The sequence below is a fragment of the Acinonyx jubatus genome, chromosome A1 (genome assembly GCF_027475565.1).
Source record: "Acinonyx jubatus isolate Ajub_Pintada_27869175 chromosome A1, VMU_Ajub_asm_v1.0, whole genome shotgun sequence".
In the NCBI taxonomy this organism is placed as follows: Eukaryota; Metazoa; Chordata; class Mammalia; order Carnivora; family Felidae; genus Acinonyx; species Acinonyx jubatus.
The window spans coordinates 193396016-193419266 of NC_069380.1; the positions used below are offsets into that span (position 1 = coordinate 193396016).

At 40.4% G+C, this 23251-nt stretch overlaps 1 protein-coding gene and 1 non-coding gene across 3 annotated transcripts in view; both read left to right on the plus strand.

The window, feature by feature from the left end:
• Window positions 1–18084, plus strand: part of DCTN4 (dynactin subunit 4) — a 31569-nt gene extending 13485 nt beyond the window's left edge. The window contains exons 6-14 of one of the 2 annotated variants that reach the window (XM_015083578.3): window positions 536–556; window positions 989–1062; window positions 1291–1403; window positions 2125–2234; window positions 7518–7591; window positions 9738–9792; window positions 10775–10882; window positions 13112–13209; window positions 15494–18084. In XM_015083578.3, the coding sequence (XP_014939064.2) occupies window positions 536–556; window positions 989–1062; window positions 1291–1403; window positions 2125–2234; window positions 7518–7591; window positions 9738–9792; window positions 10775–10882; window positions 13112–13209; window positions 15494–15707 (867 nt within the window). In that variant the 3' untranslated portion in view covers window positions 15708–18084. The remainder of the gene's footprint in view (window positions 1–535; window positions 557–988; window positions 1063–1290; window positions 1404–2124; window positions 2235–7517; window positions 7592–9737; window positions 9793–10774; window positions 10883–13111; window positions 13210–15493) is intronic. The other variant, XM_015083579.3, reaches the window with a different exon arrangement.
• Window positions 168–271, plus strand: LOC113594829 (U6 spliceosomal RNA). Its single transcript, XR_003415276.1, has one exon. It is a non-coding gene; the product is annotated as a U6 spliceosomal RNA (small nuclear RNA).
• Window positions 18085–23251: the final 5167 nt, after the last annotated feature.

Below are 23251 nucleotides of genomic sequence, written 5' to 3' on the forward strand. Positions count from 1 at the left end.
GCACCGTGCTAAGTGCTTTTCCCATTTTATTTAATTCTCACAAAAATCCTGTAAGGTAGTTTGACAATTGAGGAAATGTAACTTACCATCCTGCTTCTGTATGACAATTAGTTTAAATCACTGAAACTCTAAGGGTTGGTGAGGTCCATATAAAAACCTTTAGTTTTGTGCTCGCTTTGGCAGCACATATACTAAAATTGGAACGACAGAGAAGGTTAGCACGGCCCCTGCACAAGGATAAATGCAAATTTGTGAAGCGTTCTATAAAAAAAAAAACAACTTAGTATTTAATAAAACATTAAGACATGCAAGGCGTCTACATTTGCCAGAGACTTTAATGAAGGCTAAATAAAACTTACGGAATAGTTCAGTGCTATAATCAGCATACGCACTAGTATGTTTAGGAGAGGAATTTGAATTAAAGGCATTATTCTTCCAGCTTCCCTTATAACCTGCCTGCTGTATGAGTTTGCTTCTATCTTATGCTGCATTTTTTTGTCTCTGTTGCAACCTGCTGCTATTTGGGGGCCTACAGCAACACACTATTCATGTAGTGGTAAGTTCTCTTTTATGATTCTTGCTAACCCTGAAGAAGTTAGCAGGTGATCATTGGTGTTCCATGAAGACATTCATCATGTAGCTTAGACACTCCACATAGTTCTGGTCTAAGCCATAGAGCCATTGCTTAGATACTTTTAGATTAATAGTAAAAAATAAAAATAAATAAAAATCACATTTAGTTCAATTTTGCTGTACTAATATAGTTTCAGTCTCCATGTGTGATGCTTTTATTATTCTTTTAAGAATAAAGTGATGTGGGGCTACAAATTTCTTTCTTTAAAAGGAACTTTAAATTAGCTTTTTTTTTTTTTTTTTTTTTTGCTTATTTCCCTGAGCTTCTCATGCTGTCCCACCCCAAAATCTTTCTTTTGGTAAATAGGATGTATAAATACGGGATTTGTAATCGGGATTTCTGAACTCTCTTTAGGACAAATATGGTCTTGGAACGAGGCTTCAGCGACCACGAGCTGGTGCAACCATCAGTACCCTTGCTGGACTGTCGTAAGTTTGGACATTAAATGGCTTGGAGGAGAAAAGCAGGTATCAAAATGAATATTAAAGGAATGTGACGTAAAACAGTGGCTACTGGGGAAGAAGAGTCTCATGCTTAGAAAAGACCTGAGCGGAGAAAGAATGTCCTACAATAGAAGAATGCTTCAGTTATTGCTATCATAGACTTTGAATATAATCAGGTGGACCTTTGAGAAATTAGTGCTTTTTATCTTTTAGCCTTAAAGAAGGAGAGGACCAAAAAGAGATAAAGATTGAGCCAGCTCAGGCCGTGGACGAAGTAGAACCTCTACCTGAAGATTACTATACAAGGCCAGTCAATTTAACAGAAGGTAATATTTTACATTATTCTACTTTGTTTCTATTTCACATCTAATCTGCTTTGGTTACTAAATGCTCTGGATTTTGAGTTTGTTTTTTTTTTTAAATGGGTATTTATTTTTGAGGTAGAGACAGAGTATGAGCCAGGGAGGGGTAGAGAGAGAGGGAGACACAGAATCCAAAGCAGGCTCTAGGCTCCAGGGTGTCAGGACAGAGCCTGACACAGGGCTTGAACCCATGAATTGTGAGACCATGACCTGAGCCAAAGTCGGACACTTGACCAACTGAGCCACCCAGGCACCCCTGGGTTTTGAGATTTTTAATGCCATAGCTGTTAGTAGTAAAATAAATCAAGTAGCAAGTGAGATGGATACAATCATTTGAAGAACTTTAAAAAAAATTTTTTTTTTGAGAGAGAGACACAGTGTGAGTGGGGAAACGTTAGAGAGAGAAGGAGACACAGAATCCAAAGCCAAGCTCCGAGCTGTCAACAGAGTCCGACGGGGGGCTCAAACTCACAAACTGTGAGACCATGACTTGAGCTGAAGTTTGATGCTTAACTGACTGAGTCACCTAGGCACCCCTGAGGAACTTTAAAATGTCAAATTTCAATATAGTAGTTTTTTGAAGAACTATTCACAAAGGAAGTGTTGTTTCGTGTGGTAATTTCATATGAGCCTGATTTTGACCAAGTCATTACAAACTAAGCCTGGTTCCTGCCTTTCATACTAGTGACCACCCTTCAGCAGCGCCTCTTGCAGCCTGACTTCCAGCCAGTCTGTGCCTCACAGCTCTATCCTCGTCACAAACATCTTCTGATCAAGCGGTCCCTGCGCTGTCGGGTAATTATTCCATTTTGTAGAGTTGCCATTTGTATAAGAGAAAAGCAAAAATAAATTAAACATTGGTATCTGACTAACATTGAAACTTTTGGGGATGTAGTAAATATAAAGAATGCTTACAGAGAATGTACTAGGTGTCTAGGCATCATTTTAAATGCCTTCAAGATAAAAATCCTTACAACTATGAGATATGGGTACTATTGTTACCCCTGTTTTATAGATGTGGAAACTGAGGTACCTAAAGGTTAATAAGTTCATAGCACTAACCCCTAAGAAAATCATGAAAGAATATATAACTTTTAGGCTAATAAAGAGGAAACGAAAAGGAGTAATAATAATTTAAAAGAAAGCAAGAAAGGAAAGAACAGCAAAATTGAGCCTCTAGGAATTTATAACACAAACAACTGAATTTTTTCAATAAATAAATTATAAAAGAAAACAAAAAAAAAAAGGAAAGAAACCTTTTAGATCAGTGCTATTCAGCAGAACTTCTGATGATGGAAATGTTCTGTATTTGCACAGTCCAACATGGTAGCCACTAGTCGCATGTTGCTATTTAGCACCTGAAATGTGGCTGAGGTGCTAAATCTTTCAAATGACCACTTGTGACCAGTGGCTACTGTTAACAATACAGCTCTAGAAGAGATCTACCAAACATAGTATGTAGACTTCATTTAAATCCCAATTCAAACAAAACATAAGAAAGGGGCCAGGGAGCGGGGAGGAAAGGAAGAAACATTTATGAAATCTTTGGGGGGATTTAAACACTAGCTGGATTTTTGATGCTATCAAAAGAACTTTCCATGTTTTTAACGGATAAAAATAGTATTGTTATTTTTAAAAATATCTTTCAGAGATACATACCAAAACATTTATGGATGAAATGACATGATGTCTGATACTTGTTTCAAAACAATCAGGCGTGGTGAATGGGTGAGAGTATAAATGAAACCAGATTGGTCATTGTTGCTAACAGGTTGCTAATTTGTTGAAGCTGTGTGACATGTACTAGGAATTTCTACTACTAATTTGTATTTTGCATATATAAGAATATTTCTATAATGAAAAACCTTTTCAAAAAAGAAGGAAAGGGGTGCCTGGGTGGCTCATCTGGTTGTGTCCAACCTCGGCTCAGGTCATGATCTATCAGTTTGTGAGTTCGAGCCCCACATCAGGCTCTCTGGTCTCAGCGCAGAGCCTGCTTCAGATCCTTTGTCTCCCTCTCTGTCTGCTCCTCCCCTGCTCATGCTCTCTCTCTCTCTCTCTCTCTCTCTGTTTCAAAAAATAAATAACATTTAATAGATAAAAAAAAAAAAGGAAAAGATACTGGCTTCTAATTGTGGAATGAATAAGTCACTGGAATAAAAGGCACAGCATAAGGAATATAGTCAATGATGTTGTAGTAGTGCTGGATGGTGACAGACAGTGGCTACGCTTATGGTGAGCACAGCATAGCTTAAAGGGATGTTGAGTCACTATATTGTACACTTGAAATTAATGTAGCATTGTATGTCAACTGTACTCAACAAATTTTAAAAAATAAGAAGGAAGGAAAAGCCCATTTTAAGTATAAAGACATGTATTGATTAAAAGTAAATAGATGTAGACAGATAAACATGCTAACACTAATCTTTCTAATCAAGAAAGCAAGTGTAGCTATCTTAGTTTCAGACAGAGCAGATTTCAAAGTAAAGAAAGTTAACAGGGATAAAGAAGGGCATCACATAACGATAAAGGGGCTAATTTTCCAGGAAGACATAACAATTCTTAACATGTATATGCCTAACACTAGTGTCAAACTATGTGAGGCAAAACCTGATAGAGCTGCAGGAAGAAATAGATGAATCCACCCTCATAGTTGACATTTCATCACCCCTTTCTCAGAAACGGACAGATGCAGCAGGCAGAAAATTAGTAAGGATATAGCAGAACTCAACAACGTCATCCATCACTGGATAAAATTGACATTTGGAGACTGCTTCACCTAGCAACAGCAGAATATACATTGTTCACAAACTCATCTGAAACATTCCCCAAGGCAGTCTACATTTTAGGCCAGAAAAAGAACAAAACAAAAAGCTCATCATAATGGATTTGAAAGAATAGAAATCATACAATGTCTACTCTCAGGCCACCGTGGGATTAAACTAGGAAGTAAGAGAAAACTAGAAAAGTTAGCAAATATGTGGAGATTAAACAACATATTTCTATTGTAAATAGCATGTGTCAAAGAAGAAGCCTCAAGAGAAATTTAAAAATACTTTAAGCTAAATAAAAATGAAAACTACTTATCAAAATTTGTGTGATGCTGGGGCGCCTGGGTGGCTCAGTTGGTTAAGCATCCAATTTCGGCTCAGGTCGTGATCTCACGGTCCGTGAGTTCGAGCCCCACGTCGGGCTCTGTGCTGACAGCTCAGAGCCTGGATCCTGTTTCAGATTCTGTGTCTCCCTCTTTCTCTCTCCTTCCCTGCTCATGCTCTGTCTCTCTCTTCTCAAAAATAAATAAACGTTAAAAAAATTTTTTTAAAAGAAAAATTTGTGTGATGCTGTGAAAGCCATGCTTAGAGAGAAATTTATAGTATTACATTCATAGATTAGAAAAAGAGGAGAGATCTAAAATCAGTCATCTAAGTTTTCACCTTGGGAAACTGGAAAAAGAAGAGCAAATTAAATCCACAGTAAGCAGAAGAAAAGAAATAATAAGAATTCAAGCAGAAGTCAATGAAATTGAAAATAGGAAATCAGTAGAGAAAATCAACAAAACCAAAAGTTGATTCTTTGAAAAGACCAATAAAATTGATAAGCCTCTCTCCAGGCTAAGTAGGGAAAAAAGAGAGAGGGCACGAATTACTAGTCAAATGAAAAAGGGGACATCACTAGAGATCCATGAAAATCAGAAGGATAATAAATACTATGAACTCTGTGCCCACAAATCTGATAAAAGAAGAAATGTGTGATCTGAATAGGCTTATGTCTATTAAATAATAAATTGAATCACTAATAACCTTCAAAACAGAAAGTCCTAGGCTCACACGTGTTTACTGGTGAATTCTACCACATATTTAGTTACACCAATTCTTTTTTTTTTTTTTTAATGTTTGTTTATTTTTGAAGGAGAGAGAGAGTATGAGCAGAAAGAGGGAGACAGAATCTGAAGCAGGCTCCAAGCTCTGAGTTGTCAGCACAGAGCTGGATTTGAGACTTGAACTCACGAGCTGTGGGATCATGACTTGAGCCAAAGTCAGATGTTTAACCGACTGAGCCACCCACGCGCCCCAATTACACCAATTCTTATAATAGCTTTTTAGAAGGTAGAAGCAAAGGGAATACATCCTAATTCATTCTATGAGGCCAGTATCACCCTAATACTAACCAGGCAGACATTACAAGAAAAGTACAGATCAGTGTCTCATGAACATACGTGCAAAAATCTTCAACAGAATATTAGCAAATCAAATCCAAAAAAGTATTAAAAGAATTATACACCATAGCCAAGTGGGATATATTCTTGGGATGCAGGGCTGGTTCAACATTTAAAAATCAATGAAATCCGTCACATCAGCAGACTTAAAAAAAAAAAAATCACATGATCATATTGATAGATGTAGAAAAGGCATTTGACAAAATCAAACACCCATTCATGATAAAAAGAAAAAAAACTCTCAAAAACAGGAATAGTGAACTTTCTCTACTTGATACAGACTGTCTACCAAAAGAAAAGAAAGGGAGGAGCGCCTGGGTGGCTCATTCGGTTCAGCATCTGACTCTTGATTTTGGCTCAGTTCGTGATCTCACAGTTCATGGGATCAGGTATCATGTCGGGCTTTCTGCTGGCAGTACAGAGCCTGCTTGGGATGCTCTCTTCCCCTCCCCCCACTTGTACTCTTTCTCTCTTCTCTCAAAATAAACATTAAAAAAAACTTTTTATTTATTTATTTAAAGAGAGTGCGGGAGGGGCAGAGAGGGGAAAGAGAGCTAAAATCCCAAGCAGGCTCCGTGTTGCCAGTGCAGAGCCCATTGTAGGGCTGGAACCCACAAACTGTGAGATCATGACCTGAGCTGAAACCAAGAGTTGGATACTCAACTGACTGAGCCACCCAGGCGCTCCAATAAATAAACATTTAAAAAAATAATAAAGGATTAGTGTCCAGAATACATGAAGAACTTTAGCAAATTAGTAAGGAAAAGATAACAACGGGATAAAAATACCCAGTAAATAGTAACATGCAAGTCATGGCAGAGGAAATCCCAGTAGCCAGTAAACATGAAAAATATTCCTACAGTAATCCAGAAAGTGTCTGTTAAAACTACAGTGAGACACCATTTGATAGTTACCAGGTTAGCAAAACATAACGCGTGGGAAATGATTGTACAAGAATCCTCATTGCTGCATTATTTATAGTAGCAAAGTCGTGGAAACATCCTAGATATCCATCAATTTGGGCATAGAAATGATGACAGTAGGATACAGAGGTACCTCTGTGTGTGGACATGGAATACCAAGACAGGAAGTGAAGACAAAGGGCGGAGGAGTATATAAAGTGCTCCCTTTTGTGTTACTGCTCCCTTTTGTGTACTCCCTTTTGTGTGTCTGTGTATACTTGTACATGCATAGGCTATTTGTGAAAAAAACACGAGAAACTGGTTGGGTTCTGGGGAGCGGGACAAGGGGACAAGTGATGGGTACCGTTACGCTGTACTTTTTTGTACTATTAAGAAACTTTTTTAACCAGACGTATGTAGTACCCATTCAAGAAAGTAAGTAAATAATTGTTACTGTATTTTAAAGCATGGAATCTGGAAACACACTATGTGGATTTAAATCCCAGTTTCAGTTCTTATTGGATCCGTGAAGTAGTACAGATTACTCATCCTTCCCATGCCCCACTGTCATCACCTGTAAAATGGGGACAATAATAGTTATGGTACGTAACTTTCCTCATAAAGTGGATGTGATGTTTAAATCCACTTAAACTAAGGAGCACGTTGCTCAACACACATAATATGTACCCAGTATGTGTTATTATTTCAGCAGTTGTTAGGCCCCACAAAGGTAGGATAGTATTTGATAGTGTGGTTGCTTATATCCACAAGTCCAAAACATCATCTTTTGTGACTTGTGGTAATCAGTAGCATACACACTTTCAAAGTATATGTGGTCTTAGAGCAGAATGAAACGACAAACCTTGAGTAAATGCTGTCCTTCTGAATTTAGCAGCTCTGTGGATCCAGCACGGGTGTTCTTGTTTTCCTCTGATACGTATTAGAATTTTTTCTTTTTAGAAATGTGAACATAATTTGAGCAAGCCAGAATTTAATCCAACATCTATCAAATTCAAAATCCAGCTGGTTGCTGTGTGAGTATTTTGGGATTGGTGTTTTTAGTTACTGTTTTTTGGCTTTTTTCATTATGAAATGTATTTACTCTGGGCTTACAAGAAGAAAATGACATCAGAACAGTTTTGCTATTTCTTCTGTTTAGATTTTGAACTACGTATCATGAAGTTAAATACAAATTATAGACCTAGAATCAAAGGTGTTTGTACTAGGGACACAGGGACAGTGTGGTCCGGGGCAGAGATTGTTTTGTTTGTTATTGGACAGAGAGTCACCGGTCACTCATTACAAATTACAAAGTACCTAATTTTGGTATTGATCCAAAATATCAAAGTAAAAAATAATAAAGTATGGCAAATCGAAGAGTATCCCTTTCATTGTTCATCTTAATTATGTTCTGATAACAGTCTTTGAGTGGAATAAAAGTGATTATTAGTGTTAATTCACTGGGACTTGTCAAGAGAAGGGAATTTTATGTACGAAAATCACCTTTCAAACAAGAAAAGTGGTTTGAGAAATTGGGAAAATAATTGTCTTGATTTTAGGGCAAGAGAGCCCTTCCTAAGTAAGGCAGGAAACCCAGAAACCACTAAAGAAAATAGACAGCTTTGCTCTTGGCAAAAAAAAAAAAAAAAAAAAAAAAAAAAAAAGACAACAAAGTCCTGGGACAGACAGTAGAGTAGGAAAGAGTATTTGGTATTCCATGATAGATAAAAATTTGATGTCCCTGGAAGACAGAATTCCCACAAATTGGAAAGGTAAAAATGGGAGTAGGACAAAGGATTTGAACTGGCAGCTTATAGAAGAGGAATTTCAAATGGTTAATGAATACATGGAAAGATACTGAGACTTGTTAGGAGAAGTTTAATAAAGATCATTTAGTGCTCATGAGAATGTGGGGAAACATATTTGCATACACTGTTGGTAGGCTTGTAGATTGCTTTATGGAGTCTTTTTGGAGAGTAGTCTGGAATATCCAGACAAAATTACATAGACTAAACCCAGGAGTACTGTCTCAGGAATCTATTCTTTGAAGCAAAAGCACCAATATCTAAAGATGCATATGTAAGGATGTGTATTATAACGTTTCAATGACAAAAAGCTAGAAACGCTTTCTGTGTCAAGCCAATTAACCATTAAAAACTAGTTGATTAAATTGAGGTACACTCAGGGTATAGAATATTATGCAGCACTTCTACATAAGTCGTCTCAGCAGTCAAAAACATTGAGAATAGGTGTATAAACACCGAGCTGGGATTTGACTCTGGGCAGTTTTGAGTTCAGACTAAGCACATGTGAGTGTCATATTCTATTTTCTTACTTAAAGAGGCAGCAAAGGGGTACCTGGGTGGCTCAGTCGGTTAAGCATTCAACTTTGGCTCATGTCATGATCTCATGGTTCATGAGTTCAAGCCCCATGTTGGGTTCTCTGCTGTCATCACAGAGCCTGCTTTAGATCCTCTGTCTCCCTCTGTGTCTGCCCCACCCCTGCTCACACACACACTCTCTGAAAAATAAACATTTACGTTAAAAAAAAAAAAAAGGGCAACAAAACATACAGTAGTTAAGGGCAAGGACCCTGGAGCTACACTGTGTGAGTTTGAATCCTGGCCACTCACCAGTAAGTTACTTCTCCCAAGCCTAGTTTCTTTATCTCTGTAATGGGGATGATGATGATAATACTTGTGTCATGCAGTTACAGTGAAGATTATGTAAGTTAATTTTTTAAGTGTTTAAAACATTGCCTGGCATGCATAGTGCTTTGTAAAAGTATTTGGTAAGTAATGTGATGGTGTTTTTATACCCCTGGATGGTGTTACTAAGTCAGTCTTGGGTCCCATAACCAGTTGCCTTTTAGATTTACAGAAATGAATTAATAAAATCTCAAAAAATATGTCTAGCAAACGTATAAGGAAGATGTCTACCATGATACACACAGATACATGGGCCCTAAACTAGAAATGTGCTTAAGATTTAAGAAAGAACTCCTTAGCAGTTGGTTTCATTTCTTAAGTTCTTATTATGATGATATCATATGATTCTTAAAATTCTATTTCTGTGCCATGTTCTAATCAAAGAAATCTTTGCTGTACTCACTTAAAAAAAAGTAACAATAATTTTAAGAGACTTCGATGAATATTAATGTATTTTTTTATTCATGCATAGCAATTATATTCCAGAAGTGAGAATCATGTCAATTCCCAACCTTCGCTACATGAAGGTTAGTACTTTGCTTGTTAACAGGGAGACAAAGGATTGATCAGAGATGTGTGCATGTATGTATGTGGGTGGCTGTGCGAGATTCAAGAGCAAGGGATAGAAAAGAAAGAAATCATAAAGGAATTGCGATTTTTAATTTCTTTAAGCAGGGATTCTTGACGACAGCATCTTTGGCATACATTTAGAAGGAGTAGTGTGTACATTATACAAAGATGGAATCATGGGTGGGGAAAGAAAGAAGATGTTTTACCCCACAAGCATCTTTAGCCATGTGATTCCACCATCTCATGCCTGTGAGTGTATCAGCTAATCAGGAATCAACTGGATTTCTTTACCATGGCCTTTGTCTTCTTTGAGGATCTTATCTATGCCCCCTCCTCCTACCCCCCACCATGAGTTGTAGAATATTCTACAGCAACCTCTTTAGTTCTTTCCTTCCATGCTGCTTATGAAGATGTTTATGTAGTCCATGTTCATTTAAAAGATTTTGCTAATCTCAACAAAGTACCAAATAAGGGCAAGTTATGGTTCAAGAAATCATAAAAATCTGTTAAGTCTTGATGAATGATTTTTTCTATGTCTGCTTACCCTGTGGCTTTCATATTTATGAGGACTTGTTTTTCAGTCCCTAAGTGGAGGGCTGGGTGGAACAGGAGTTACAAACTTTTATTGCTTAGATAATGTATAGTGCCCAGATTTTCTGGATCTAGTAACTGGCCCTTTCTGTGGGATCTGTCCTATTTCCTCATGTGATAGCAACTCCAGAGCATACATAGCCTGACATATAAATAATGGAATAGGAATCAGTGAGCACTTGGAGGACCCAGTGATGTAGAGGTGTAGGTAGGTGTTAACTACTCAGAAATAATGGGGGATTGCGGGGAAGGTGACAATTTTGTGAAATGCTTGGTATAGCAACTAAGAAAGTGGCCCTAGGTGGCAGTAGTAGAACATGTCTAAGAGAGGCTTTTCGTGTTCTCCAGGAGAGCCAGGTCCTCCTGACGCTTACGAATCCAGTGGAGAACCTCACCCATGTGACACTGGTGGAGTGTGAGGAGGGAGACCCGGATAATATCAATAGCACTGCTAAGGTAGGTGCATTTTGCCTCATCCTGATGGACCCTTACTTTTCCTGGAGGGGCCTTTTGACCTGGCTTAAAGGACTCCATGCTGTCTTCCGTTTCCATATCCAAGTCGTCATCAAGTTCTTTTGATTTTACCTCTTGAGTTTTTTTTTACTTTATGCACATTCACCCTACCATTGCTCTGTTGGAAGGTCTCTTCCGTTCTTACGTGCACTGTGACAGTAACTTCCTGGCTGCCTTGTTTTGAGTCCACACCCACTTCCATTCCAGCCCATCTTCTGTCTTACCACCGAAGTGATCTTTCTAAAATCTAACTTTGATCATGACATGCTGATCATTGGCATCCCTCTGGCTTGGGAAAGAAACCCAGATTCCTCAGCATAGCAGAAGAGCTTAATGGCCTTCCCTCTATCTTTTCTTCCAGGATGACCTTCTGTTGTTTTTTTTTTTTTAATTTTATGTTTTTTTTGTTGTTGTTGTTGTTTTGTTTTTTAATTTTTGAGAGAGACAGAGCTTGAGTGGGGGAGGGGCAGAGAGAGAGGGATACACAGAATCCGAAGTAGGCTCCAGGCTCTCAGCTGTCAGCACAGAGCCCGACACAGGGCTCGAACTCAGGAGCTGTGAGATCATGACCTGAGCTGAAGTCGGACACTTAACTGACTGAGCCACCCAGGCACCCCTTTAATTTAAAAAAAAAAATTTTTTTAATGCTTTATTTTATTTTTGAGAGAGAGAGATTGAGAGCAGGGGAGGAGCAGACAGAATCTGAAACAGGCTTCAGGCTTCACGCCGTCAGCACAGAGCCTGATGCAGGGCTTGAACCCACAAACCATGAGATCATGACCTGAGCCGAAGTCAGATGCTTAACCAACTGAGCCACCCAGGCACCCCTCCATTAAATTTTTTCTTTTAATATTTATTTATTTTTGAGAGAGAGAGAGAGCATGTGAGCAAGGAGAGGCAGAGAGAGAGGGAAACACAGAATCCTAAGCAGGCTCCTGGCTCGAACCCATGAGTCACGAGGTCATGACCTGAGCCGAAGTCGGAAGCTTAACCAACTGAGCCATCCAGGTGCACCTTTCATTCTGCTTTTTAATGATTTCACTTACTAGCATCATTTTCAAAGAGAGATGACACTCATCTGTCCTTACTCTTTTTAAAAGTTTGTGGTTTTTAAAACTGTGTTTATTTAATTTTAAGTAAGTTAACATACAGTGTAATATTGGTTTCAGGGGTGAAACCCAATGATTCATCACTTACATATAACACCCAGTGCTCATCCCAACAAATGCCCTCCTATCATCCATTTATTTATTTCTTTTTTAAATTTTTTTTTTTAACGTTTATTTATTTTTGAGACAGAGAGAGACAGAGCATGAATGGGGGAGGGTCAGAGAGAGAGGGAGACACAGAATCCGAAACAGGCTCCAGGCTCTGAGCGGTCAGCACAGAGCCCGACGCAGGGCTCGAACTCACGGACCTTGAGATCATGACCTGAGCTGAAGTCGGACGCTTAACCTACTGAGCCACCCAGGCGCCCCCCCCCCCCCCCCGTCATCCATTTACCCATCCCCCTTTCTACCTCCCTCCAGCAACCTTCAGTTTTTTCTCTGTATTTAGGAGTCTCTGATGGTTTGCCTCCTTCTCTGTTTTTACCTTATTTTTCCTTCCCTTCCCCTCCCCTATGTTAAGCTGTTGTGTTTCTTAAATTCCACATATGAGTGAAATCATATGATACTTGTCTTTCTCTGACTGATTTATTTCACTTAGCAGAACACACTCTAGTTCCATCCACATGGTTGCAACTTGCTTTTTTAGTAATACTAATAACCTGTGAGACAGAAAGAAGTGCCTGATATGTACACCCAGCTTGTAGATTTGCTCTCTTTCTCTTCATACCTCCCCAGGCTCATTTGTATCCATAATTACAAATATGGTTGACGTTGTTACCTCCTAACCTCTGACATAGCAAAGTTGAGGCCTCCTTACAACATAAGGCTGAGTCTGAAGAATGCTTAACTGTTCTTTGTTTTTGTACTTTTGCTGGAAATGTCTGTGTTCCTAAACAGTATGTTTTCAAACACTGTATAAATAGTGAAGTAATATTGTGTATTTCTTGAAACTTGAATCTTCTGTGTGTTTAGGTCAGTGTAACGCTGTGCTGTATTTTGTCGAATGAATATCCTGCAACTCACTGGCCCATTCGGAGGCAAACTTCTCTGTTTCACTCTGCAGGTTGTGGTGCCTCCCAAAGAGCTCATCTTGGCCGGCAAGGATGCAGCAGCCGAGTACGATGAGTTGGCAGAACCGCAGGACTTCCAGGACGATCCTGAGTGAGTGAGCGCTCAGTGACCGCCCCCCGCCCCGCCACACACACACACACCACAGCTGGCTCATATGGGAGCCCTACGTGCAGATCCCAGTTTTCTCATCCTGGTTTTTTGAGATACTTTTTTCCTATGATAAAAATAATTACTATAGCAATTTGCTGAATGCATCTACAATGATGAAGAAGAATATAAAATAAAATCCCACTACCAGAGAAAAGCACCATTAACATTTTGGTCTTTGGCCTTCCATGTATTTCTTCCATCATTGGGATCATTCTGTAAGCCGTTTTTTAACCTTTTTTTCCTTTTAAATATATTTGTCCCTCTTAATAAAAAATTTCAAGTACATGATTTTTAATAGTGTGGACAGGATCCAGTGTTCTCTCCCTATAGTTTTATCATTAGATTTGTCCATGTACCGCTCATCCCCTGCCCTTTGACTAAAAGATTTTACTCTCTCATACCTAATAACTGAGAAGTAACAACCAAACCTTTCCCTGGGTGAGCGTACATCAGTACACCAGTCTAAAGCTGCAGCTGGAAACTGCTCCTTCCTGAGGGAAGCATTGCTGGAATGATGCCCACAGGAACCCCGCACAAATAGGAAGCTCATAGGCAGGAGCAAGCCCCTACCCCTTCAGATTTCTAGTCTCCTTTAGACCCCTCCTAAGCTCCCTGTCGGGAGCCAGCCTACAAAGCAGAAACATGGACAGCAGAATCCTGTGTCACAAAGCAAGATGTAGAAGGTGGGCTTGGAGCTGAAAGAATAGCTTCACATACAGGCACAAGGAACACATAAGCTTTTTAAACAGAATGATCCAAAGCTTCCTCAGTAAGACGTTAGAAAGAAGAAATAACGTGGGATGGGGTTGGCGGGGCGGTGTGGATAAAGGGCAAAGATGAGATTAGTACAATGATTAGCAAACTTGAGTGAACTTCAGAAAGCATCAGGCAGGTGTTTTGTTTTGTTTTGTTTTGTTTTGTTTTGTTTTGTTTTGTTTTGAGTCTGTATAGTCCCAGGCCCCGACCCAGATACTCTCTTTAGCAGGTCTAGCGGGGCACCAGAAATCTGAATTTTTTTTTTAAAAGCTTCCCAGATATTAGTGGTTACCTGAGAAGTCAGGCTAAAAAGACACTAATTTTTTCCGAGTTTTTTTTTTTAATGAATCTGATATAAATCAAGGGTTCAGTTATTTACTGTAGTACAAAATGCATTGAGTTAGTCCAATACAGAATTCATTCTCTGTAATCCTTGCTTTATGTGGGTCCTTAAATGACATTAATTAGGTAATAGAAATTTGTTAAACCAAGGTTGGTTTCTGAAAAGATCATCTGCGGTAACAAATTCTAGTCAGGTTACGTGACAGATTTAATAAAAAATTGAATGAACTATATTTCACATTGTACTTTTAGGACTTTCAGGTATTTGGAAATTAATACTATATAATACTATATAAGTAGGTAATTGTTTTAATCCAGTAAGTTTTCTTAGAGTGAGTATCATTTGATAGTAGATCAAATTCTGTCTCATTGCCCTTTAGCTTTTTGTTTGAAACTAAGTTACTGAGGCACAAAGTTCAAGTGCATGTCACAGAAGATGAAAATTGAAACTTCAACTAAAGAGATTATTTTTCTGTTCTAAAAATTTCTAATTTACAGAGCTTATTTACAAAAACACATTAATCTGTGGTGTTCCAGAAATTCCGTTACAGCTCTGAGTTAATATCAGTCTGTATCCTATAGAAATATTACCACATGCACACAAAGATAAATGTAAAGGGGTAGTCGTAGCACCATTGTCTATAACAGAGGAAAACTGGCAATAACGTCAGTATATACCAACTATAGTAACTCTATGAGAAAATACTATGCAGTCGTTAAGTAGAATGGAGAAGATCTGTATATACCAGTATGGAAAGGTGTTTGTGATAAACTGAGAGGAAAAAACCAAGTTAACAGAATAGTGTGCCCCTTTTGTGTTGGTTTGAAAAGCAGAAAAGTATAAGTTTATAGAAAAATATCTGGTAGGTTAAGAACCAAAGTGTTTGTAGTTTTTCCCTGTGTGCTGAGGGGGAAAATGAGGGAGAACTTACATTTTCCCATTTGAATTTTCCACAACTGTATTTTACTTTTACAATATTAAAAAGATAGATTGACATTTTGCTGAAAGAATGCTTCATCCCTGATAAACGGAATGGTGGTCATAACTTGTCATCAGATAAAATGTAAGTCTTAGTGGCTTGGCTGACTTGTGACCTGCCTAATACTGTGCTTCTTTTTTTCATAGCATTATAGCCTTCAGAAAGGCCAACAAAGTGGGTATCTTCATCAAAGTGACCCCACAACGTGAGGAGGGTGAAGTGACCGTGTGCTTTAAGATGAAGCATGATTTTAAAAACCTGGCAGCCCCCATCCGCCCCATCGAAGAAAGTGACCAGGGCACAGAAGTCATCTGGCTCACCCAGCATGTGGAACTCAGCTTGGGCCCACTTCTCCCTTAAAAGGTGCCACCAGTGGGGCGGATCCCAAAGGACAGTACCACCACGAGCCCACGTTAAAATGTGGAAGCTGCTGCTTCATTAAGCCTTGTTTGTAACGATGTACCCAGGCACTACTGAATCCTATTCCTAGGAAGGTGGGGGCACAGGCAAGGCGTTGGGAACACAGGGTAACTCCTGTTCTCTTGCTCTCACTTCTGCTAATACCAGTGAATTACTGTCTCCCTTACTGAACCCCGCACGTCGAATAACAGCAGCATAGTTCCCTCCCAAAAAAAGGGGGTGGTGGCTCTTCTTTGGCGTGGCATTAGATTTACCACCTGAGAAATTCTGACCATACTGTCTCCCAGTCTGATCTCACAAGGGATCACGGTCTCACAGATGAAACCTAAAATGGTAACTGAAAGGTGGACCTGCTGTTAATGATCCAGCACTGGTCTGCTCTCTGCATCCCATTTAGCTATAATCTAGCACTCTAAACATACCCTTCACTGGTTGCCATGGCTCCCATCTTGCTTAGGTTTCCACTGGACAGAAAAGTAGAAATTGTCACATCGTCTTTAGTTTTGCGGTGTTTGAAAAAACCCGTGAGATTCTCAAGGCGCTCCCATTTGCCTTTTTCTAAGTGAATACAGGATACTTACTTATCAGTTCCTCTTAAAATTTCTTTGTTGTTAGAACATGGAACTCTTTTGAGAAGAATTGAAGAAGCAAGCAATCACATGTCATGTCAAGGGGGTGGCGAATCCCATTCATTTTAAATGTTGCCACAATATCCAGGGGTTACCGCTGTCACTGGGAGGCAGCCCTTCTGTGTCTCACTCCCTTCCCCTCCTCTCTGCCCTGCCTCTTTAACTCAATAAGTTGTTCTGGACATTTGGCACCTGGAAAGAGCCCAAAGAAAACTTGGTGGACAAGTTCACTTCTAGAATGCAGATTTTTAGCATGATCCAAAACTAAGGTTCTTTCCACTGATTTGAAGGGTTACATAACGATTAAAATCTCTTGAATCCCAAACTAGATATTAAGATAAGGAATCTTTCCTCTTCCTGAGTTTAAGACTTTTATCATATGGTGTGTCAAATAAGACCATTTTGATTGTAAACCATAAAACAGTTCAGCATACTTGCTTAACAGCACACGTGCTGTTTTCTCTTGGTATCCTGGAGTTGGGTTGCTGACCTTAATTTCTGTGTTTTCTAAAGTGAGATTTGACCAAGTAGACCAGCTGCACCACATTGTCTGTAAATGTATTGTTAGCAAGTGGCCAACACATTTTTGGGGAGAAGAGAAATTTCCTGTTTGTCCTCGTTTTGTTTTTAAGTTCAAGCCTTTAGTTAACAATTAAGATACGTAGTAGTCTAGAACATAGACAGGGCATAGTAACTTATTAGCTCCCTCTGGAAGATAAAAATACTTAGGAAGCCTTTGAAAGACACTAAATTGTACTCTAAAGCTTAAGCCGACTTTATGAAACAATATTCCACAGAGTAATATATATGCTGCAGTATGAGAAAAAAATACACATATCTCTAACATTATGAGAGTAGTCAGTAAGGTTTAGCCTCTTAGGAGTTGGGGCAGGGGGTTGTATAATGATAATTTGCAGACTGTAGATACAGTTTAATTTTTTGTGACCCCACAGTGTCAAGTTTTTATTTCACTACCTGCTAGAGCCTGCTCTGACGCCACTGCTCCACATTTGCTGGTGGAGAAGCTGGACGTCAGAGCGGAGAATGGCTTCCTGTGTTTACACATCTGCAGACTGTACAACAGTTGTATATTGTGCGTTTACGGCATGTAGCTAGTGTTTGTTCCCAAAAGTGATAATGTTGAAGCCATGGGTCTCATCACCCCCAGGTGACACAGAAACACAAAAATACTTTTGATCACAGATTTTTTTTTTGCCTTTAGAAGTCAAATTAACGTGAAGAATAACAGAGTCATTGTATGAATGTTTCCTCAAGATAATTTTCAGTGCAAGCCAGTATTCTGTGTATTAGTAGAAACGGCTCAACACCTGCAGCTGGTGAATTCGGAATTTTGTTACTTGTTTATATTAGATCAGGTGCAAGACTGCCAGTGCACAGGCAGTGTGCACCTCTGCAGGCGAATAAGATGGCATTAGCACCAGAAACTACAGTTTTGGAAACTTTAGGTTACTTTGGATTTGTGGTTTGATTAGCCCACCAAAGGTTTCTTTTGTTCACAGTGCTTATAGGTGTAATGAGCTAAGTAAATGTCATGCATATTTGTGAAGAAACATCCTTTTTGGTCCCTTTTGGGAATGAGAGGCACTCCTTGATCCTTATGAATCACAGGTTCCTGTTTTGCCTTATAGCTTAACTTAATGTAGTGAAATAAAGCAGACAAAGCTTGAGCGTGTCTTTTGTTTGCTTTCCTGAGGGCTGATTGGAATAGCACGGCTCAGAGTCCAAAGACTGGCTTGAAGAGAGTTAGTCTGAGAGGTGGTGGGGCCTGCTCCCTCTTCCATTTCTTTCAGTGAACAAAGCTAAAACCTCGTGTCAAGTCCGTTCCCTGTAACATACAGGTAGATGTTGCCTGAGCTCCTTATCGACGTCTTCTCAGAACCATGATATAAATGTTATGTTCAGCTTTTATCCTGCGTTGTTGCTCCCAAAGCTTACTTGCAGCTGCCCAGAATGGCCCACCCCCAACAAGTGGCCGCCACTCCACCTTCACCTGGACTTCTGTGACCCTGCCTTCCCCCCGCCCCAGGACTGTGGGTGACCCATGTGCGCCCCTGTCTAAAGCTGGCCCCACCACCTGGCACAGTCAGTCTCGTCCTCTCACCCGTCCCCAGACGCCCCTTCAGCAGTGCCCCCTCCTCTCTCCTGCATCGTTGCCATATACGTGCTAGGATCTCTCTTATCTTAGGAGCTGACCTCACGCCCCTCTTCAGCTGCCACCCCATTTCTCTCCTCCCTTTTCAGCAGAACTCCTTCAAAAACTTTTAGTTCCGTCTCCTGTACTCACCTGAGCCCATTCCACCTAGGCTGCCACCCCAGCATGTCACCAAAATTGCTCTTGTCAAGTTCTTTAGCAATCCACATGGCTAATTCTCCGTCCTTATCTACTTAATCTTTCACTAGCATCTGGCAGCTGATCTCTCCCTTCTTGAAAACCTGTTTTCTCTTGGTTTCCAGAACACAGCTGATTTTGCTTCCATCTTACTGGCAACTTTTCTTGCATATCCTTTGCTGGCCCTTTCCCGTCGTCCCAAGCTTGGAGTGTGCCAGGTCTCATTCCTTATGCTTTTGTCTCTGCTCACTCTTAGTGATCTCACCATTTTCACACTACCTATTAAATTTACATACCAACTCTAGAATAGTCTCTGAAAGTTCAAAATCACAGTGGATTTCCTCTCACCACGTCTGCCCCTCCTGCATTCATCTCTAAATGGCACCTGTATCCTTTCAGTTGCTCACAACAAAAACCTTAGCATCAACCTTGACTCTACATGCCACATGCAGTATGTCAGCAAATCCTACCAGCTGTGTCTTCAAACTGTGACGTCACATGCTCTCCAACGTTATTCTCCTGGGCCAAATCACCATAGGCTCTATAAAACCCTAGGATATTGCAGTAGCATCTAAACTGGTCTGGAAACCACCCTGGCCCCTGGCCCCACCTGTTAGTCCATGTTCAACACAGCAGCCAGAGTGAATAAGGCATTCTTCCACTTCAAACTCAAGCTTTTGAGCTTGGTAGAACAAAAAAATACAAACTCCTTACAGTAGCTTGTGAGGTCCTACATGACATGAACCTATGTGATGTGAAACCCCACTACTGCCTCCTTGAATTCATCTATTACTTCCCCATGCTCCCTCCACCCCAACCACGCCAGTTTCTGCTGTTGCTGAGTCACCCAGTCAGGGGTCTTCTCAGGGCCTTTGCATGGGCTGTTCCATCTGCTTGGAAAACTCCTCCCAGGTATCTGTATAACTTACACGGTCATCACAATCAGGCCTTTGCTCAAATATTTCCTTCTTAGTGAGGCTTTCCCTGACCACCCTACTCAATGGTGGAAAACTGCCGTCCCTAAGCACATTTCCTATCCCCTTGGCTACTTGTTTGCTTTTTTTTTGCATAGCACTAAACACCAGCATAATGATATACTTTATTTTCTGACACATGACACTAGAACATAAGCTCTGTAGTGCAGGGATTCTGTCTTTCATTTTTTTTTTTTCAACGTTTATTTATTTTTGGGACAGAGAGAGACAGAGCATGAACGGGGGAGGAGCAGAGAGAGAGGGAGACACAGAATCGGAAACAGGCTCCAGGCTCTGAGCCATCAGCCCAGAGCCTGACGCGGGGCTCAAACTCACGGACCGCGAGATCGTGACCTGAGCTGAAGTCGGACGCTTAACCGACTGAGCCACCCAGGCGCCCCTGTCTTTCATTTTTTAATTGCTGTATCTGCAGAGCCTACAATACCTGATAGTAGGCACCTTAATTTCTTGTATTAATGTTATCCTTTTCCTTATGTATGTACCTGTTGATCTTCTAGCTTTTTTTTTTTTTAATATACCTATGCTTCTTTTTTGTCATAAGCCAAATATCGTGCTTGCCTTGAGCATTCTTGTTCTGTTGTTTTCTCTACCTAGAATACTCTTCCTTCTCTGTGTGCCGTCTCTAGAATTACTTCCCTGCTCTCTCCTCCCATCTCTCCCTTCCTCTCATCTAGATGTGACCTTGATCCACAACACTGTATCTCTTAAGAACATTTACCTCTTCCTTCTTTATGGGGTTTTGTATGTGTGTAGTTCAGTTACTGGATTGTAGGCTCCTTCAGAGCCAAATTCAGGACCCCTTCTCATCTGTTTTTCCTTTATTTCATCAAACTAAAAACAATTAGAGCTGAGTCGCTTGTTCAGTTGCTTTACTTAACTTTGTTTATCCTCATTTTCTGGTGATCAGGGACATCTACAGCAAAATATATTTCACAGTGTGAGACACCCACACAAGATAATGACTTTAAGTATTAAATGAAAGTAACATTAGGGGTGCCTGGGTGGGTCAGTTAAGCATCTGACTCTTGTTCTCGCCTCAGGTCATGATCTCATTCATGGGATCAAGCCTGTGTTGAGCTCTGCACTGACAGCGTGGAGCCTGCTTATGATTCTCTCTCAATATAAATAAACGCTAAAAAAAAACAACAACAAAAAACAACAACAACAACAACAAAAACCATTAGGGGCACCTGGGTGGTTCAGTCGGTTAAGCGTCCAACTCTTGGTTTTGGCTCAGGTCATGCTCTCACAGTTTGTGAGTTTGAGCCCTACATCGGGCTCTGCACTGACAGTGAGGAGCCTGCTTGGGATTCTGTCTCCCCCTCTTTCTCTGCCCATCCCCCATTTGCATGCACGCTCTCTCTCTCTCTCTCAAAATAAGCAAACATTTTTTAAAAAGTAACATTAGGGGCGCCTGGGTGGCTCACTTGGGTGTCTGACTTCGGCTCAGGTCATGATCTCGCAGTTTGTGAGTTCAAGCCCCATGTCAGGCTTTGTGCTGACAGCTTGCTCAGAGCCTGGAGGCTGCTCCAGATTTTGTCTCCCTTTCTCTCTGCCCCTCCCCTGCTCACATTCTGTCTCTGTCTCTCTCATAAATAAACATTAAAAAATAATAAAAAGTAACATTAAATAATAGAGAATCAACCAGTGAAAAAATATTTTCCTCATGTTTTTATCCCTATCCTTCTGGTTAAATCAAGGAAAAAGTATCAATACTCATGTTTGTAACATCTAAACACTTCCTCTTCTTTTTTAAACCTAGGCTTCTAATTCAGAGTCTTTGGCAGACAACAGTAGCTACTTACTAAAAAAAAGGCTGTTTCATTTTCATTCTATTTGTTTTTAAGGCTGCATCTAAATATGTGATACTATTTTCCATTTACAGAAGTGATAGAAAGTTTCCTCTTAAACTATATTTTGAAATGAAATCACTCAGGAGTGAAATCACTTCTGCCCATGATACGGGTATCTGGAAAGAGTGTCACCCCCCGCCCCCACTCAAAAAAGAAAAGGTGGATAGATGAGAAAGTCATAAATTTTACTGGATCTATCAGAGAGCTGATGTGGCAGAGCAGCCAAATAGCTTGAATTTCAAGGGCGGGGGGCGGCGCGGGGAGCAGGGAGGGACAGACCCCTCCAAGGAGAGATCAGACATGCACAGCATGGGAGGAAGAAGTGTTGACCATTATAAGCAGGTAAGAGGAAATCAACAAAAATCTTAAAGAATTGTTTGAACGGTCATATTTGGGCTAACAAAACAGTACAAAATCCCTGGGAGCCTAAGACACTCAGGGAGCTTGCATGCATTCACAAGCTCTTTCCGGAATCTCCACCAGGTATTCATGAGAAAGACCTGCAGGGAGGGGAGAGTGCTGGGGCTCTATAGGGCCTCCTTGGTTTGGAGGCCGCAGAAGAGATCTGCTGCTTCTGTAGGAAAGGCCTGAGAGCCTGCCTCCTCCTGCCCAGGCCCCTCCCTCATAAGGAGAAAAAGGCCACTGGGGGAGGAACAGAAAATCATGTCTCCCCAGGGCACAGGTAAAGACCCACTGCTGCTGGGGCACGGTAAGAAAAAGCTTCTACTCTTGGGGACAGAGGACAAGATTCAGTCCTGAGCCCCAAAAATCTATAGCAACCAATACCATTAAAGTTCTACCACTGCAGGAAGGGTAGGAAACTCTCCCTGACAAGGCCGGCTACAGGCACAAGTCACAGTTTGGCTGTCATAGACAGCAGGGGCAGGAATGTTAAGAAAAAAAAAACCACTCGTGAGGCCTGGCCACAAAGGACCCACTAAAGACGGAAGTTGAACTGGAACAAAGAACCTCCAACAAATTCTCAACTACCGACCTAGCAAGGAACTAATAACAACAGCTGCTGGGGGAAAAGCAAGGCCACAGAGACTCACCACTAAGGTTCGGGTGTGCAGGACAGCTGAACGCTAAGGATAAAATATGAACACTTGAGAAAAGTTCTTCAACCCCATCCTAAAGCACAAAATAATGCTAGAGGATACGAAATCTGTAATGCATGGAAGGCAACCATAGCAACAACAAAACCCAACCCCAGTTCAATTTCTGACTAGATTGACCAAACCCCACACATGTGGCCTGACAGATCTGCCCGCTTCCCAGCATCTACCTCAGTCTACTGCTACATAAGCAATGACTGGCATTCAATAAAAAAAAAATTGAGTTACACAAAGAAGCAAGGAAGAAACAACTCATTTTTCACAGACAAAACAATAAGACCGTATACAGATATGACCCAGATGTTGGAACTATCAAGGATTCAAACTCTGATTGATATGTTGAAAAAAGTAGTTGAAAATATGGATAATATGTATGGACATGTTTCAGCAGAGAGGTGGAAACTGTAAGAGACAAATTGAAATAAAAAACAGGATCAGAGAGGAAGAATATCTTTTACAGGCTCATCAGTAGAATTGTCATAGCTAAGGAAATAATCAGGAAACTTGGAGATCGGTCAACAGAAATTATCCATAATTGAACC